This window comes from Zingiber officinale, chromosome 4A (genome assembly GCF_018446385.1).
Source record: "Zingiber officinale cultivar Zhangliang chromosome 4A, Zo_v1.1, whole genome shotgun sequence".
Classification (NCBI taxonomy): domain Eukaryota; kingdom Viridiplantae; phylum Streptophyta; class Magnoliopsida; order Zingiberales; family Zingiberaceae; genus Zingiber; species Zingiber officinale.
In genome coordinates, this window is record NC_055992.1 from 160,854,559 (window position 1) to 160,872,966 (window position 18,408).

General features: G+C 35.8%; 2 protein-coding genes, 1 long non-coding RNA gene and 1 pseudogene across 3 annotated transcripts; all 4 read left to right on the forward strand.

Annotated features, from left to right (window-relative positions):
• The first annotated feature begins 102 nt into the window (after positions 1 to 102).
• Positions 103 to 1,997, forward strand: LOC121973002 (protein FAR1-RELATED SEQUENCE 5-like). Its single transcript, XM_042524603.1, has 3 exons — positions 103 to 223; positions 339 to 1,611; positions 1,940 to 1,997. Exons 1-3 carry the CDS (start codon positions 103 to 105, stop codon positions 1,995 to 1,997), a joined length of 1,452 nt encoding a protein of 483 aa, XP_042380537.1.
• A 360-nt stretch (positions 1,998 to 2,357) lies between these two features.
• On the forward strand, positions 2,358 to 2,802 carry LOC121973848. Its single transcript, XR_006109779.1, has 3 exons — positions 2,358 to 2,521; positions 2,609 to 2,671; positions 2,763 to 2,802. It is a non-coding gene; the product is annotated as an uncharacterized LOC121973848 (long non-coding RNA).
• A 106-nt stretch (positions 2,803 to 2,908) lies between these two features.
• LOC121973003 lies at positions 2,909 to 11,213 on the forward strand (annotated as a pseudogene).
• Positions 11,214 to 12,496: 1,283 nt separating this feature from the next.
• LOC121972019 (probable protein phosphatase 2C 2) lies at positions 12,497 to 17,967 on the forward strand. Its single transcript, XM_042523597.1, has 4 exons — positions 12,497 to 13,000; positions 16,281 to 16,469; positions 16,559 to 16,794; positions 17,116 to 17,967. Exons 1-4 carry the CDS (start codon positions 12,794 to 12,796, stop codon positions 17,690 to 17,692), a joined length of 1,209 nt encoding a protein of 402 aa, XP_042379531.1. The 5' UTR covers positions 12,497 to 12,793; the 3' UTR covers positions 17,693 to 17,967.
• Positions 17,968 to 18,408: the final 441 nt, after the last annotated feature.

An 18,408-nucleotide genomic window follows, 5' to 3' on the forward strand; every position in this document is an offset into this window, starting at 1 on the left:
GAAAGTTGTTCATTGCTATTTGTTAATAATAAAACTGATATTACTTAATACTTATTGTAGAACATATCAGAAGTATCCTCTGAAAGGTGTTCTTGTTAAGTCATGGAGGGCGAATCTACGAGTTGTCATAGGTTGAATTTTGATGAGTCAATTAAAGAGTATTCTGAAGCAAACCAAGGCTGTGGTGATTATGAAGTTAATATAGAAGAAAGGGCTGGTGAAGGTAATAAGATTCATAGTGCGTTATATTGAACTTTATATACTTCGTTTTTTACATAATTTGATTATCTATGTACATTATTAATTGATTTGTTTGCATTAATTGATTAATTTTAAAGGCAATGAAGATGATACAGAGATTTTCCCTCCATTAAATATAGATGAATTGGTGCCAAAAATTAGTATGAAATTTCAAACAGAAGAGGAAGCGTATGACTTTTATTTGAAATATGCTAAACAAGTTGGATTTGGCATACGAAGGACAAGAACCCATAATGATAATTCGGGCAGATTAATTGACAGGACGTTTTGTTGTAGTGCACAAGGAAAAAGGGGAAAGGACAAACGAGATATTTATGTGAAGCAAAGTCGTGCTGAGACAAGATTTGGTTGTGATGCTAAACTGAGGATTAGTTGTCGAAATAATGACAAGTTTTGTGTGGTGAACTTCATTAAAGAGCATAATCATTATCTTTCAAGCCCAAACAAAACACATCTCTACAGATGTCATAGGAACATATCTTCTTCTGCAGCGATACAAATTGAGATGTCAAGTGAGGTGGGAATCCCCCCAAAAGCATCTCATGATCTTATGATGAGACAAGCAGGTGGGAGGGAGAATTTAGGGTTTATTCCTGAAGACTATAAGAACTACTTGCGATCTAAAAGAACAAGAAATATGAGAGTGGGGGATACAGGAGGTGTTCTAGAATATTTGCAGAAAATGCAATGTGATGATCCAAATTTTTTTAATGCTATTCAAGTTGATGAAGATGATTTGATCACAAACATTTTTTGGTCTGATGCTAAGATGAGAGCTGATTATGGCAATTTTGGAGATGCTGTTTGTTTTGACACAACCTATAGGAAGAACAATGAAGGTCGTCCAATTGCATTGTTCGTGGGTGTTAATCATCATAAGCAATCCATAATTTTTGGTGCAGCTTTATTATATGATGAAACTACTTTGTCATTTGAATGGTTGTTTGATACCTTCACTAAAGCTATGTCTGAGAAAAAACCAACAACTATTCTTACAGATCAAGATGCTGCAATGGCAAAGGCTTTAGCTTCCAGATGGCCTGAAACGCATCATCGTTTATGCATTTGGCACATTTATCAAAATGCCGCAATACATTTGAGTGGAGTTTTTTCTCAATTCAAAGAGTTTGCTAAAGATTTTGCCTCTTGTATATATGATTTTGATGAAGAGGAAGACTTTCTTTCTACTTGGAACTTGATGTTGACTAAGTATGCACTTGAAGATAATGATTGGTTGAGACGTTTGTTTAGCATAAAGGAAAAATGGGCGTTAATATATGGAAGACAAATATTTTGTGCGGATATGACTACAACCCAAAGAAGTGAGAGCATGAATAGCATTTTGAAAAGGTATGTCACTTATCAGCATAAGTTTTTAGAGTTTTTCAATCACTTCGAAAGATTGCTTCAGGATCGTCGATATGAAGAGTTAAAAGCATATTTTAGATCCAATTCAAGTGTTCCATGTTTATTGTATCCGGTTGAAATATTAAAACATGCTAGTTATACTTATACTCCTGAGGCATTCAAGTGTTTTGAAAAAGAATGGTATAAATCTCATGATTCTATTGTAGAAATTTGTGAGATTGTTAGATCACATGCAACATACAAAGTTACTTCGCACAAAAAGAAGCACCATCATATAGTTACACTCTATTCATCTTCTGAAAAAATTCAGTGCAGTTGTAGCTGTAGAAAATATGAATTTGCTGGGATTTTATGTTCTCATATTTTGAGAATATTTTCTATGAAAAATATTATGAAGATCCCAAATGAGTATATTTTGAAAAGATGGACAAGAAATGCAAAAGGTGGATACTTTGAAGGTAATGATACAATTGTGAACAAAGATAGTTTGGATCCAAAAATTCTTCACAATATGCGATATAGAGATTTGTGTGGGTTATCTGTTCAATTGGTTACCAAAGCAGCAGAAAGGGATGACACCCACATGGTTGTTAAAAATGCTATGTTGAGCTTATGTAAGATGGTTGATGAAAAATTACAAGTTAATGAATCAATTGTGCATCAATCAAATCTTAGCCAAGAAGCTAGTCAGTTGGTTCAATATCTAGATGACACAACAAGAAATTTGAATGAAACAGAGTATCAAATTGGCGAAGGAAACGATCTTACAGTCAAAGGAATTAAACCTAAGAAGAAAACAGTTTCAGGCAAGAGGTTGAAAAGAGGCATAGAACAAATTTCTAGAAAAAAGAAAGGGGCAAGCAAAACTAACCAAACTCCAACAATTGTTCAGGTTTCATTCTTACTAATATTAGATTTTTTTTGTTTGATGTTACATTTAAAAAGCATATAGAATTAAATAATTTTATTTTTTTAATAGGGTATAGAAGATCCCAATATAGAAGATCAATTTCCACCACTTTTGCCAACACAACTATCTCAGGTTTACTTATTTTTTAACATTCCAAAATTAAATATTTATTAATAAATTCAGGCAACTATCTCAGGCTAACTTTGTTAGTGATTATTATCAGGTGACTTCCTCAACTTCAAAATTTCGGACTGCTATCTCAGCTTTGGACAACAGATTAAACGAAGAACAAGTAAGATGAATACCACCTGCTATCATATTTTATTATGATAGTTTGACATTTACATTATGTGTTTATTACAATACATCATGAGTATTATTGTCTTGCCTAATCTGCTTATTATTGCTTTGCCTACTCTCTACTTCTCACATAGTTATATTCCCCCCCCTCCCCTTTTGCAGCGAAGATATCCACCTACTGGATACCACTCGCTGGATACCACCTGTTGGATACCGCCTGCCAGATTTTTTCCTCCAGGACATCCACCTACTGGATATCCACCGTCAGGATATCCCGCATCTGGATATCCACCTTTCGGATATCCTCCAGTTGGTTATCTACCTTCGGGATATCCCCCAGTTGGTTATCCACCTTCTGGATATCCACTCTTTGAGTATCCTGGTACATCAGCTCCACACCACGGTGAGTCTCATTTTTTATTACCAATATTCACATATCAAGTTTATAGGTGACATATATTTACATGTGGGCATATTCTGAATACAGGCGGACAGCACGGGCATCGAAAGGAAAAACATGGTACCTCTTGAACAAATAGGAAAAACATGGTACCTCTTATTCTGTAGGTACCTCTCGATCTTTTGTTACAGTGTAAGATTGCTTATGTAGTAGGAATTTGGTAGACCTCAAATTAACTGCCTTAATTAGAAATGCTACATGTATTATGTAGGTATATGCTAAACTGCACAGATTGTTTCCTTCCATATATAAACAAATTTCTCAATTCAATTGGATTTTTTTTGTTGAAAATATTAGTTCTTATTATACAATTCCTTTTGGTGATGTTTAGTAATGGCTAGTTCCTTGATTCAAGTCATACAGTTTTGTGTTTTGAGTTTCATTAATATTATTGACGATCCTTTACAATGAACACAAAGTACTTGTCATTCGTGTTAAAAATCTATTTGATGTAAGTATATTGTCTGTTCAATATTATTTCTATCTTGTGTAGGAAAGTTCAGCTTGGGTTACTTCACATTTTGGGCAATCATTGCCGTCGCCTGGGGTTCTATTGCCTCCGCCTTAATCATAGTCTTGCCAATACTGGAAAGCTGGAGGACAATTACATGTGTCTTGAGTGGCATGTTCACCAACGATGCTTTGATTGAAAAGGTTGATGAAATGAATATCCGGATGCGTGCCATCATGTTGGCAATGCCAGAAATCGAGAGACACTACTTGCTGGAAAAGGGCACGGCCAAGAAACTTGATTCCTTTGAAGAGGCAACCCCCGGTGTCACAGGTGGTGGTTGCTGAACTGTGGCTGCTTGCTATGAGGAACTTCGCGACTTTGTATCATCTATTATGTGCTGTGTAAACTACTTACTAAAGGTGCATAATTTGTTGTACGCTATGCTCTTGCTTTTCTCCTTCAGCTTTGTTCAGTTTCCAAGATTTTAATGGCAAAAATATTACTGTGTTTGACATAAGATTTATTTTGAAAATGGTGTAACACTTTCAGTGATTTGAATTGACCCCTATCTTCGATCAATTCTACCACAGCCCATGTTTCCTAAATTTTGTGGAATGATGCCCATGAATCTTATATTGAGCATAAGAAAACTGTTAACTTGAACTATTATGTTTTGTTAAAACTATCCACAAAACATTATGGCATCTGTTCAACAGGCTCACACTTTAGTTCCTCATCATGTCACCCATCATATTGTGAACTCAAAGCCAGGTGGTTATCTGATCGGTCACCAGACCGATAAGTAACCGATCAGTAACCACCGAGAATTATTGATCGGTCTACAGACCGATCAGTAACCGATCAGTAACCACCGAAAAGTTACTGATCGGTCTGTGGACCGATCCACAGCAGGCAACGGAGGCAACGGAAGGATAGGGGGATCGGTCTGTGGACCGATCCACAGAAGGCTGATCGGTCCACAGACCGATCAGCAGACTGATCGTTAATGCAGTATTACAAAAATATAACATTCCTAATATTACAAAAATATAACATTAGTATTTACTATTTTTTATTAAGATTAATAGATCGAAGTATATTGGACTTGTATAATTATTATATGTATTAGAAACGTTTTTATTTATTATTTTATTTTTTTTTAAAAAAAGGGAAAAAAATTAAAAAAAAGTTAATAATGCTGGAATGCTGATCGGTCAGCAAGACCGATCAGCATTCCTGCTCTAATATATTTTTATTTATTATTTGATTTGATTTAAAAAAAAAAAAAAAAAGTTAATAATGCTGGAATGCTGAGCATTCCTGCTGATCGGTTGACCGATCAGGATATATGTGCGGAGCTGGGTTTTATTACTGGAGCGGAGAAACGCACGTGCTTAGCGCGTGAGTTTTTTGTCGCGTAGCGACGGGTGCAGAGGGCGCACGGGAGGCGGGCGCAGAGGATCTGGACTCCGCCTCTCTTCGTCGTCTTCGTAGCGGAGCTCCACGTAGGTCTTCGTGGAACGGAAGGTGCTCCGGTCGTGGTCACTGGCGGCGTCGGGTTCGTGGGGAACCATCTGGTGGACTGCTTGATCGCGAGGGGGGACAGCGTCATCGTGGTGGACAATTTCTTCACGGGGCGGAAGGAGAACGTGCTGCACCATTTGGGGAATCCCAACTTCGAGCTCATTCGCCTTGATGTGGTGAATCTTCTGCTCTTGGAGGTGGATCAGATCTATCACCTCACCTGCCCGGCATCGCCGGCCCACTAACTAGTTCAACCCCGTGAAGACGATCATATCCTTTTCTCATCCTCCATTCCTTTATCATCGCTTTACGTACCAGCGACAAAGATGGATCCTTTTAGGGTTTTTTTTTTCCAATGAAAATCTTCCATTTCTACTAAGATTTGTCCTTTCTTCGTTCTTTCTTGATTTGAATTTGTTTCTAAAAAAGCCTATCTTCATTCTTTTTGGATTTATGTCGATCTTTCCATTTTCTCATCTTTTTCCAGAGAAATTTGTGTCTAGTAGAAAAACATCGATCTTTTGATTGAGCAAAAGCAGGAACAGATAGATGATTCTTGTTAGTTGTGCAATGCTTAATTCACTCTTTTTTTTCCTTTTTTTTTTGCGCTGCTGTGCACAAGAACAATGTGGTTGAAACTCTCCACATGCTCGGCCTGTCCAAGCGAGTCGGCGCCAGGTTTCTTCTCACAAGCACCAGTGAAGTGCATGGTGATATCCCTGCAACATCCACGAGTTGAGGCCTACTGGGGCAATTCCAATTCAATCGGTAGACTCTTGTCCTCAACCACTTTGGTGAATTTTCTCTTCAGTTGTTTGCCTACTGAAAATTGAAGTCTTGGACGGAATTCTTACTTGCATTTCTGTGCTCGCCAACTATAGGTGTTCAGAGTTGCTATGATAAAGGTAAGCGAACAGCAGGGACTTTAACCATGGATTAACATCGCGGAGTCCAAGTGGAGGTCCTCTATCACCATAGACCAAAGTGCAGTAACTGCAATGCAACTAATTCTTTTAAATGCAAACTTGATCCATCCTTGTTTCATGTTACAGGTCAGAAAAACTGGGATCTTCAACACTTACATGCCTCAGATGTGCATTGATGATGGTCGAGTTGTGAGCAATTTTGTTGTTCAGGTGTGTTATAGAACACATTGAAATAAATATTGAACGCACGCTCACGTTTACATACCATTTGAAATTTGTATGGTCTAGGCTTTGATGAAGGATCCTTCAACTGTCTAGGGAGATGGAAAGAAAACCAGGAGCTTTCGGTCCTTCTCTGATCTGGTAGTTCACTCCGTCTGTATCTCTGACTTGTTTCAGTTAGACATCATCATTTACTTAAGCAATATCTATGTGGTTTCCGGTTTCTTTTGTTTTGAAACTGGATTGAATCTCAATAAGTTGCAGTGCTCGCAATAATTTACACTCAGAGTAATTCCTTCTCACATTACTGTTTAGATGTGTAAAACTGACAAAAAGAGGGAACAAGCTTTTGATTATCTCGTGCAACAAGCTTTGCTGAGTAGACCTTTAAGCTGAGAAATATTACAGGTAGAGGGGGGCTGGTGAAGTTGATGGAAGGAGAACACACCAGTCCATTCAACCTAGGGAACCCCGGAGACTTCACCATGTTGGAGCTTGCAAATGTGGTGCAGGGCATGATTGACATCACTCGGGCTGGGAGCCAAAGATCTCCCTCCGAGATGGTCTTCCCCTCATGTGTATCTTTGCCGACCACTTAGACAATGATCCAAGCACCACAACTACTGCTCTGACTGAAAATGGATCCTTCTGAAAATGTATCAGTATATTATCAACAATTATTTTGTTCATCTAGTAACTGAGTTAAATTTGTAGAGCTTTTTACCTGCGTGCAAGGTTTGAATTCATAAAATGGCATATCATATTTCTCAAATGGATAATAGTCTCACATCTAACATGAGATGGAGACACCTCATGGTAAAAAACTCTCAAAACCATTACTATAAACAATTTAAGTAAACATCATTTTAAACGGTTTCCTTCAACAATTTTAAAAATAATTATCAATAGTTCTATAAGTATTGGTAAAATCTGTCATCTTCTCTGGTTCACTGAAGGAGCTTAATTGTTGTGTGATTGCAAATGAGTTGATGCTTCTTTTATATATATATATATATATATATATATATATATATATATAGGATAAGAGGGCATATACACAACACAGGTCATGCATGGGCATCTGATTCTAGTCCAAGATTCTTGAAATAATTGTCGTAGTTGGAACAATATTTTTAAAGATTCAAAGTATCAGTAGTGTGTCCAGATGATAATTACTGTTCTTATTCTTCAGAGTTCAGATACAATTTGGTGCAGGCTATTACTGCAGAACAACATGTACTATTAAAATTGACTTTCCTGTATTTGATTTCAAGTGTTTGTGATAAGTAACAATGGCTTCCAGATCATGGGACATGAACTGCATATAATTAAGACTGAACATCTTATCTGAATTTAACTAGAACAGGCAGATAAGTTACAGAAAGCTATGCACTTCCGTACATAATCTTTACACAACTTGTAGACATACTGCAGTTCATGGTTACACTGTCATTCTTAGACACCATCAGAGCTACTATAACAGCAACACATAGTTTCCATACCTTCCTTATTAAAAGTCCCTAGCACTTGTACTATAAGCCACATTTTGGTGGCACTTTAAGCAACGTTAGATCCTTTAGGAAACATCACACACAGAAATCCACCATACTTCTTGACTACCTGATTGCTTTCCAGAACTGTCTCTTTCTTTGAAGGTGTGAAGTACTCATGGTGGTGGTCGTGCTTCTGGGGTAAGTGTAAGTTTCGCAGAGGGGGCAGTGGAGGCGGCGACCACCTTCCTCTCGATGCTGGCAGGCTCCTTTCCAGGTCCCTGAATGCTTCCATTCCTATCTTGTTAAGGTCTGCCATGGAAATTCAAGTACTTCTCTGTTAGATTATGAGGAGTTCATTGTGTGGCAAGCCGGTTTTATAGCAGATATTTTTGTGGGCCTTTTGAAATAGGGTAAAAATCAAGGAGCACTCTAAATTATGCAAGTGGGTGTCCATTTTTCAAAAGAAAAGTTAAAAGGGTCTCCCATTGCATGATATATCTCGAGAATACATTTAATGTGTAGTATACTTTCAATGTGTAGTTGCTATGAGTAACTATTACAATGTATAGTAATTATTCTGTAACTGTTACAATATGTATCAATTATTCTATAATTGCTACAACATTGTACCTTATTTTTAGTATTATTATAACAACTACAGTGTTATTATAACAACTACGATTAGTTGTTACAATATATAACTGCTATAATATGTAACAACTAATACAATTGTGTAACAACTATTTCAATAGCTGTTATAACTTTTTTAAAGTAATTTTTATGAAGTTTAAATAATTTTGACCAAGTTGATAAAAATATTTTAATATAATTGTATTGAGATTTAGGATTTAGCACTCAAAATTTTTAAATTTAGGATTTAATTATAATGGTGTAACAACTACCTAAGTTAATAGGTATATAAGTTAGGTAGTTATTGCAACTGTAGGACAACTACCTAAATAGTTACTATAATTATCTTAAAATGATTTTTACTAATTTGATCAAGTTTATAAAAAAAAATATTTTGATATAATAATATTTTGTGCATTTGTAATCCTTATTGAGTAGTTGTTACCATAATACTAAAATAAGATGTATTTTGAATATTAAATATTAGATTGGTACTATTTTAACTTTTTTTTTAAAGCACTTTGACAATTTATATAATTTAGGATTTAGAATGTTTTTCTCCTTTGTTATTTTAACAGCCTCTCTAGGACGGTCTTATGAAAGAGAATAAATCATGAGAAATATTTATCTTAGCATAGTAACTCTTTGCATGAGAAATGTTAGACATTGAGTGAGATATTTTTATATTCGTTGAAAATTGATCTCAAAAATTGATTGTAGTAAATATTCATATCGATGTATACTAACTGAACTAATCCATAGGTATCTATTGAGAATTATATTTATTGGGAGTGTGAACAATAGATTGGCGTATCTTGTGATTCTTGCATGACTCTTGAAACAATTATAGTCAATGGACATTAGTAGGGATATGTTTTGCTGGTTTCCAGATACACTTTGTGGAGGATATTGCCGAAGAATATTTGATAGTCCAACTTTATAAAGAATCAATATTAATGCAATTACTCCACGTCTTCTTTGGAATCAGAATGAATTCAATTTTATCTACGGTTTATCCAAGGGTCGGTGCAAAAAGAAGAGTCAAAAGAAATATCTTTTTGACACCTTCATTTTTTTTTTTTTTTTGCCAACTTGTAAAAGTTCAAAAGACAGTGATTAAAGTTTAAATTAGTGTGTATAAATTATGTTTTGTGCAAAAATTAGAAAAAGGGTTTTTTTTTTGTTGTACAGTCCAAGAGCATTTTTTTTATAAATTTTTTATCAAAAGGATGCCCATCTGCCTCGTTATAAAATTACATAGGTACATTAGTGTACTGGTCAATTGATTTTGATTTTCTCATAGTCGATTTTAAGTTTAAATCTTGAATTGATTGGCCAATTGTGTGGACAAGATAAGTTTGTGGTGAATGTTAGCGAATAGAATAAATTTGTATTGTTGTAATTATAATTTCATAGTTATTATAATGTAAATATTAAGTAAATATGTCAAGTCTGCATTGTAGTAACTATTAATTTAGTTGCTATAATATAAATTATAGTAGTTATGAAATTATAATTGTTACAATATAAATATGATTGAACAAGTCAAGTTGTACGACTTGTGTAAACTTAAATTTGATAGGTGTTTAGTATCTATTTCACTGTTAAAAAAAAAGTGTTTACCGTTAAGAGTGTTGTACCTTTAATTTGTTATCCAGAACAACCATATGCCTGTAATCTCAAATGGAAAGTACGAAAACTGTTTTGTTTTGCTTCTCTAAAAATATGTTCATTGAATCTTCTATTAAATTCAGGATGGGAAGTTCAGGGCTAAACGTGTTGCAAGAAAAGGTTCTGGTATGTGTTGGATTTTCATGCCACTCTGGAAGGTTAGCCTCAAAAACTTTTTAAACTCTACCGATTATCTTTGATTAGGATTTTGTTGAATTCATTGTGAAACTATGAAATGTGATGAATTAGACTGTAAAATGTTCTGGTTGCCACTATTTTTACACTTCTTTCCATCCAAAAATCTCCTAGCAAATTGTTTGAGTTGAAGAAAGCAAAGATCCATACAGCCAGTTTCAAATAATCACAAATAGTATGGGTTTGTTGCATCCTTCAAAGCGAAGATCTATATATCTATATCTACATATATGCATATATTATGTTTTTATTGTCTGATTCTTTTTCCTTGTTCCGATTGCAGCTCAAAAGAGAGGCCGTGAGAAAGAAAACGGCCTTCTGGATGGGATATTTAGGAATGTGCCTACTGTTGGGATGCACTTCATATATATTTTCCCTGGTGAGTGATAGTGTATACATGTTGCAATGAATGATCGATCGATCGATCGATCAAATATGTTTACGTCACCCCCTTTGTAATGTGTTTGCATTGTTCTTTAGCTAGATGTGTTCCAACCCGGCCACCATGTACAGTAGAAAACATGATGGAATGCCATTGGATATAGTGGAAAATGATGAAGACGGTCAGTGGAAAATTCCCATTTGACCTCCATAAAGTACCTCTTCTTTGAAGATTTTCTTTAGAATTTCAATACCATCAAAACTCCAAGTCATTTCTTTTTTATCAAATGACTTTGTAGCTCTTCAAATGTTCAACTTTGCCATGAGACTTTTTTTTTTTCAGTTTACCAACTTGTAAGATGTGTGTAGACTGAATTTATGAATTCATGAACAAAGAACTACAAAATATTCTTATAAATAATCCGACCACAGCATACTATCTACCACGCTTGCAAGTTTTATGTTGTGCAAAAATTATTAATAAATGTAATTACATTTGATCTACTATAATAAATCGCTTGACATAGATGATTTGATAGATAGTTCATTGGTTTAACATATTATATACGTCATTAAGAACCCAAATGACTCATCTAATTTCTCATGTTTATAATTGCTAAAACAATGTAATAAGTTTGACTAAATCTTACCAATGTAACCTAAGGGATTCAAAGCAAAGGTCCAGTATTGTCAACCCTCTGGTTATATATAGTCATATAGGTAAGTAAATTATGGAGGATATTTTGTGTCACATCTAATGGGATATTTTGTACACACTAAGAATTGATCCCAAAATCTATTAGAACAATTACTCGTATATATAATTGCCAACCGTGCCAATCCATAGGGGTACAACAGATTTAACTTTATATGTTGAACCAGGTAACATTGAACTTAGGATGACCAGTCTGATCCTATGGAAGTTTCAGGTTAAATCGGGAAGCGCTCACGACGGGTGGCCTAGAAGCCCAATATATCGTGGTTGTGTGCCCTATTTGTAGGAAAAAAATCCCTACAAATATTAGGGATTGAACCGTGAAGAATTGATTCTAAGATCTATTGGAACAATCATCTATGTAATTACCAATCGTACCAATCTGTAGGGTCATAATCCGGATTCAACATTATATGTTGAACTAGGTAACACCGAACCTAGGACGACCGCCCACAAAAGTTTTTTATCTGCCGTTAAGGTAAATCAGAGAGTACTCGTGGTAGATGATCTAGAAGCCCAGCATACTATGAACGCACCATTTAAAAAAAAAAATCTTATAAATATATTATAATTAGGGATCAAACTATAATTAGATGATAATTTGATATCCGTTCATCGTAACCCGGGGGCACACAATGGATTCAACATTTCTGCATTGATGGAAGGTTGTTGTACTTGGTCAATTTTCTTGACTGGACATATCTAAAGAAAAATTAAAAGACATATATGATTCTTTGTTGGACATTCATAGAATAATTAATCAAATATTTCGTTGACCAACTTTAGTTCATTTCTATTAAATTTTGTAATTGAAAGTTAAGGCTATTTTGATATTAATAAAACTTTGAGGGTGTTTTGTGTAAAATCTATTAGTTGCTGGGGGCATGTTAAAATTAAACCGCAGGGCGACATCATTTGGTTCATTGGCCGGTTCGATCGGACGGTCAGAGTGGCTCAAGCGGAGAGGTCGGCAACAGATGGGGCAATTCCGTCCATGCGATCACCATCCTACGGTGCGCGATTATTAAAGCATTCCCGTGGGCCTCGGCCTCCATGTGGCGTCTCCGTCTTTTCCTTAACGGCGTTTCTCGGCTGTGACGGCCATTTGACGACGCCGTCGCGCTTCGAGTTTGGGGAATCCACACGGTGGTTAAAGAAAAAAAGGAAAGCCCCCAAATTTCCTCTCCAGTTCTTCGATCCGGAGTCGCGCAAAGGCAGCAGGCTTTAGAGGGCGAAGGAGCGACACGATTGGTGAAGAAGAGGAAGTGCGGTCTTGGTTGGAGATGCTCGTGGAGGCCGAGGTTGCGCCCTCAAACTTTCCGGTCCCCGGCGTGCAGTGCCGGTGCGGGTCCGGAGTCGTACAGGAGGTCGCCGAAGTGTCCTCCGCAGCTGCGGATGCGACGTCGACCTTGGGGAATCCGTCTCCGGAGGTTCGACTGGACGATGGCGGAGCAGATGGTGCGGATGCCGATCTTGCGGTTTCGGATATGGTGAGATTTGGATTTGGATTTTTTTTCCCCCGCTAGATTTGTAGGCCACTCTTTCATGTAGTTGTGAGCTCTTTTATTGTGTTCCTTCATTATTTGTCGATTCAGTTAAATTTCTTCAGTTTCGTGCACGATCTTGAGAATAGTAGTAAGAAATTTATATTAATCTGTGTTTGGTTAAGTATAGTTGGATATTTCCTTGGGCTATACCGAAGTCTGGAAATCAACACTAATTATAAATTGCCTGTTTTTGTAAATGAAATATAAATATGCACTTGAAGTTGAGACGTGGTTGTTGCTGTTTTCATTTTTGAGTATTGAGACTGGCAGTACAGATCTCAGACATTGTTAACTATAACGTACTAGAAATGCTGGTTTTACAGTATGTAAAGCCGCACAGTATATGTTGTGCGAATTTGTTTGTTTGGCTACAACTTAATATTACTTTGTAGGTAATCTAGTGCTATCATGTCTTTGAGATCATACAATCTCATTTGTTTATATGAACTTTTGATTTTTCAGGCAGATTCTATGCATGTGCTGTTGACATTGATGGATGAGACTTTTGTTATTTAGTTATGAATATGTAATGACCCAAATATTTGGTTTCAATTTATAATGTTTATTTTGTCATAATAACCTTCCTAGATTTCCTTGAGGATATATTTGATAATAAAGCTAGAAATGAGTGTTCAATTGATTATAGTGAAATAATCTTTTAAACTTCCATTGTATATCACTGGCTTATTATTTATTTCATGGAGATTTCTAGCTGTAGTGCTGTAAATAATCGATGTTATTTTCTAACTGAGATAAGATTAGATAACATTTCATGCTTATTGTTGGTATAGGTAATCAGGAATATTATTGGTAAGTGTTATTAGTCTAAATATTCTGAAAGGGAAATCACATGCAATGGTCAATCACATCCATTAGAACTTTCCTACTAAAACTCAAACATGCAATTTTTACCTATATAGTCATTGAGAATTTGGAAAGCCTAAAGGTTAACATGCAATGTTCTCTTGAATATAATGTTACCAGTTGTCACCATCGGTGGTTCTTGTTAGCTGATTGAAGGTGAATTGAATTCAGGTTCTGTGAAACACAATTAATTTTTTTGATTGTTCAAGAAAGCAGTCGTATTGGCTTTTATGTTGCCGCATGGGTGTAAGCGATGAAAAAATTTATGTTTCCATATATGACTAGAACAAGTTTGCACACACCTTATGCGAGCTGCACACGGATTATGCAAGACAAGCATATCATTTATAGTTAATGTCCAAGTTGAAGTTCAATCTAATTGTGATTTGGTCAAATTGGTTTCATCCAAATAAACTAACAATTAACATGATTGCTTAGGTTATGAGAATGTTCTTTTATTGTATTTGCTTTGGTTAACTAACACATATCGTATGCATATTATCTTATATGACTGCTCGAGTTCATTTGGGAAGTTTTTCTGAATGGAACTACAGATTACTTAGGTTGACTAAAATGTGATGTATTAAGTAAACATTTCTACATGTATTGCATAATTGATTAATTTAATATATTTTGTGTTCGATGTGGATTTATGCATGCTGTCGTAGACAACATTCTTCCTTGTTGCCAGTATAATCCTTGTTAACTGACATTTTTCTATGGACTGTTTGGTTAACAAAGCAGTTAGAACATGGGAGCTGATGTCTGAGTCAGTAGCCCAGCTTTTCACACCTTAGAGCTTAAAATAAGGAGAAACCGAACAGGACCTTTCCTCTTCCCATGAATTACATGAATGATAAATGAAATGAATTACATGAAAAGCATGCCTGCTGATTGAGACCCAATACAAAATTAGATAAGAAGAAATTCATACACCTCCCATATTGCCACTTGCATATATGTCTGCATACTGCTAAAGGATTATGTTGTGGCTTCACGCATATTTATGGTCTGTTACCTAGTTTGAAAACATTTTTAGGGTCCGTCCTTATAATCCTAAGTTTTGACCAGTTGAGTCATTTATCTCAATTCGTGGTATGTAAACTTCTCACACATCGCATATAGGGACTGCATGTTAAGTTTAATGAATTATTAGAGTAGGATTGATTTTGCTTCCATCCTATTTAATTTATATAATTTCTATGCATTTAATTTTGACTAGAAATAACAGGGTGCTAGTAGTGATTTTAATTTATGGTTTTATTCAAAAGAATTCAGCTGTCTGAACATGAACTTTCAACTTTTGGATTCATTAAAAACATTTCCCTGAAGTAACAATGACCTAATTGGTGCGCTTTAGGAACACCTGAAAGGATATGCTTGAAAAGTGCACATGATTTGCTTTCCTTATTTTATGCTATTAAAGACAACATTTCTCACTATATCATCAGGTAACTTAAATGACAAATTGAGCCCATATGGGACCACCTCATTATATTCAGACAACAGTATCATTGTAGCTTTTACGTTTCAGTATGTTGCTTTTGAACCTTCAGTTTTCTTCAACATTCATTGATAGGTACTTTTTTCTATGTGTTGCTCATTAATTATTTATGTTGTTATTTCTTGCCTTCAGAGTCACAAGCTTAAATTTACTTCATTTATTATATTTTTCAGAATAATACTCTGTATTTCTCGTAATCCATCATGTTTGTCTTTTACTAGTACAATTAAAATCCATTGACCTTTGGTGGCAGCTTATTGTGGTCAAGTATCTCAAAATTAAGAATAAAGGAAATTGATATTGTTTGGATCTATTGCAGAGTTTTTTTATAGAAATATTCTCCATTTTCTCTTTTATTGCCTTATTGCATTCATGACAAATGACAATATTAACATATACAATCACCAGACATGAGAATCATTCATTCTGTAATTGCGCTTGTATTGATGTGAGCTTCACTGAAGCTGGATATGATTGTAATAATATATTGTCTTTCCTTTATTGAGAACCTTCCTCTTTAGTCGGCAGGTTACAATGACATAAAAACATATTATTTAAAATTTTCTTGCCCTGTTAATTTGCTGTTGAAGACTTATCTTTGAAAACTAATAATGTGTTAGGCCGCTGAAGACCCAGTCAAAATCCTATAGAATAACATTTGACTCATCTATTACCTTTTCTAGTTATTCATTTGGCTTCTTCTTTGAATTGGATGCATTTTGCTTCTCGTTATTTGTTGCTGCATGTATTGATCTAGACAATTTGGTTATAAATCACATGGTTGCTTTGGTTCCCAAAAGAAATTTGTGCTCAATTAATGAGTTCTGCAATTTTTTTGCTATGATTTTGACTCAGGGCACAAGATCATCACTTGTTGCAGTCGATCCCATTAGATCATATCAATTTGTTCCTAACCTTCGTTCTGGTAGCTTTGCCAATGTTGGACCTAGGAGATACATGGAAGATGAATACATTCGCATTGATGATCTCTCAGAAAATCTGGGCTCTATGCTTAGATGCCCAACACCTAGCGCCTTCTATGGGGTAAACCATATAACTTCACTCGGTAAATGGCCTCAATTATACTGCTGCAGATAATAGTTTCATTACAAGAAAAAACCTTGCTTACACAGATATTTGATGGCCATGGAGGTCCAGATGCATCCGCCTATATTAAACGGCACGCCATTAGGATTTTATTTGAAGATGCTGGCTTTCCGCATGCAGATGAACCTGATGAGGATTTCATGAAATCAGTGGAGAACTCAATCAAAAGTGCATTCCAGCTTGCTGACCTTGCTTTGGCCGATGAGTGTACTATTAGCAGCTCTTCTGGAACTACAGCACTTATAGCACTGGTGTTTGGCAGGTATGTAATTCTGAAAGTAATCACATTGGGTCTTTGATGTAGTAGTGTAAAGTGTGGGAGGGTGTTAAAAGGCAGTTTATGATAATCTTCTTTCTTGTGAGGTGGGTGGTTATATATATCAGATTTTTAGATATACATGAGCCATAATTTTACATCTCGAGGAATTTTTTGTCTCCTATTGAATTTGATCCAATGTTCAATTGGTTTTGCCTGAGGATCTCGTTTGGTTTCTGTTGTTGGTGGTTCAAATGAAGAATTCTATTACATCTCGTCTGCTCTTTTTCAATCAGGGATTTCCATTTATTACCTCTTTTTCCACAGGCTCCTCATGGTTGCCAATGCCGGGGATTGCCGAGCTGTTCTATGTAGAAAAGGTGAAGCAGTTGAAATGTCACAAGATCACAGACCCACAAATGCAGTTGAGCGTCAGAGGATTGAAGCATCTGGTGGTTACATCGATGGTGGTTACCTCAACGGTGTGCTCTCCCTCACCCGCGCATTGGGAGACTGGGACATTAAAGAGCCTCGAGGCTCTCCTTCTCCTCTCATTGCAGAGCCCGAGTTCAGGCATGCTCTTCTCTCAGAAGATGATGAGTTCCTAATTATCGGATGCGACGGCATATGGGATGTGATGTCGAACCAGCACGCTGTCAACATCGTGAGCAAGGGCCTGAGGCGGCATGACAACCCTGAACTGTGTGCCAGAGAGCTAGTCTCGGAGGCACTAAGGCTGAAGACATTTGACAATCTTACAGTGATCGTCGTGTGTTTTTCTGATGAATACTCCATGCCACAAGGCGACCAACCTCAATTGTGCAAATTTAGGTGTTGCAAAAGCTTGTCGATCGATGCCCTTTGCAACCTTAAGAACTGGTTAGGTAAAAATGGCCGGAGTTGAAACTTCCAAGATCCTTGTAGATAACTCAACTGGAATGCACCACAAAATCCTGAAACATACTCTCTGATCCTCTTTCGTCTAGTGAATTAGAATGGCCATAGAGCATGGCCATAGAGCAGCCAACCAGTTTTGTAGTTTTTTTTTTTTGGCCATTATTTTGATGGTGATAATTTTAGAGTGTCTTCACTTTTCTCTGTAAATAATATTAAACTAGGGATGATGCATCAGATTGACTCATTTTTTATGGCTGAGTAAGTGCGTGCATTAGCAGACTTGATCCATATGTTTTTAGTGAGTTTGACATATTCAATAGCAGTTGAGGAAATATATTAGAGCATCAAATCCAAAGACAATCTACCTTTTTTTTCATAAATTTTATGATTCGATCCATTTAATTCAAATTTTAGTGTATAAGAATCATGTATTTTTTAGTTAGCTACGTATATTCGGTTCAAAAGTTGTTTGAACCGAATAATTATGAGATGATTGATTTAATTTTATGGAAGTTTCTCATTAGTTATCATTCAAACGGTCAATATTCAAATTTTAGATTTCTTGATTATTTGTTGTATGTAGTCTTTAATGACAAGGATTATATATATATATATATATATATATATATATATATATATATATATTATTTTTTATAGCAAATAAAACTCATAGCAAAAATATCCTTATAACATTCTTTCCTATGCTCGCCTTCCTATATAGAG

What these genes read in the sequence shown, in the direction of transcription:
- LOC121973002 (XM_042524603.1), top strand. Translation starts at nt 103, where the DNA reads ATGGAGGGCGAATCTACGAGTTGTCATAGGTTGAATTTTGATGAGTCA. An exon ending in AGAAGAAAGGGCTGGTGAAG is followed by an intron (nt 224 to 338) that starts GTAATAAGATTC and finishes TTAATTTTAAAG; the next exon opens with GCAATGAAGATGATACAGAG. An exon ending in ATGAATAGCATTTTGAAAAG is followed by an intron (nt 1,612 to 1,939) that starts GTATGTCACTTA and finishes GAAAAAATTCAG; the next exon opens with TGCAGTTGTAGCTGTAGAAA.
- LOC121972019 (XM_042523597.1), top strand. Translation starts at nt 12,794, where the DNA reads ATGCTCGTGGAGGCCGAGGTTGCGCCCTCAAACTTTCCGGTCCCCGGC. An exon ending in ATCTTGCGGTTTCGGATATG is followed by an intron (nt 13,001 to 16,280) that starts GTGAGATTTGGA and finishes ATTTTGACTCAG; the next exon opens with GGCACAAGATCATCACTTGT. An exon ending in CACCTAGCGCCTTCTATGGG is followed by an intron (nt 16,470 to 16,558) that starts GTAAACCATATA and finishes TTGCTTACACAG; the next exon opens with ATATTTGATGGCCATGGAGG.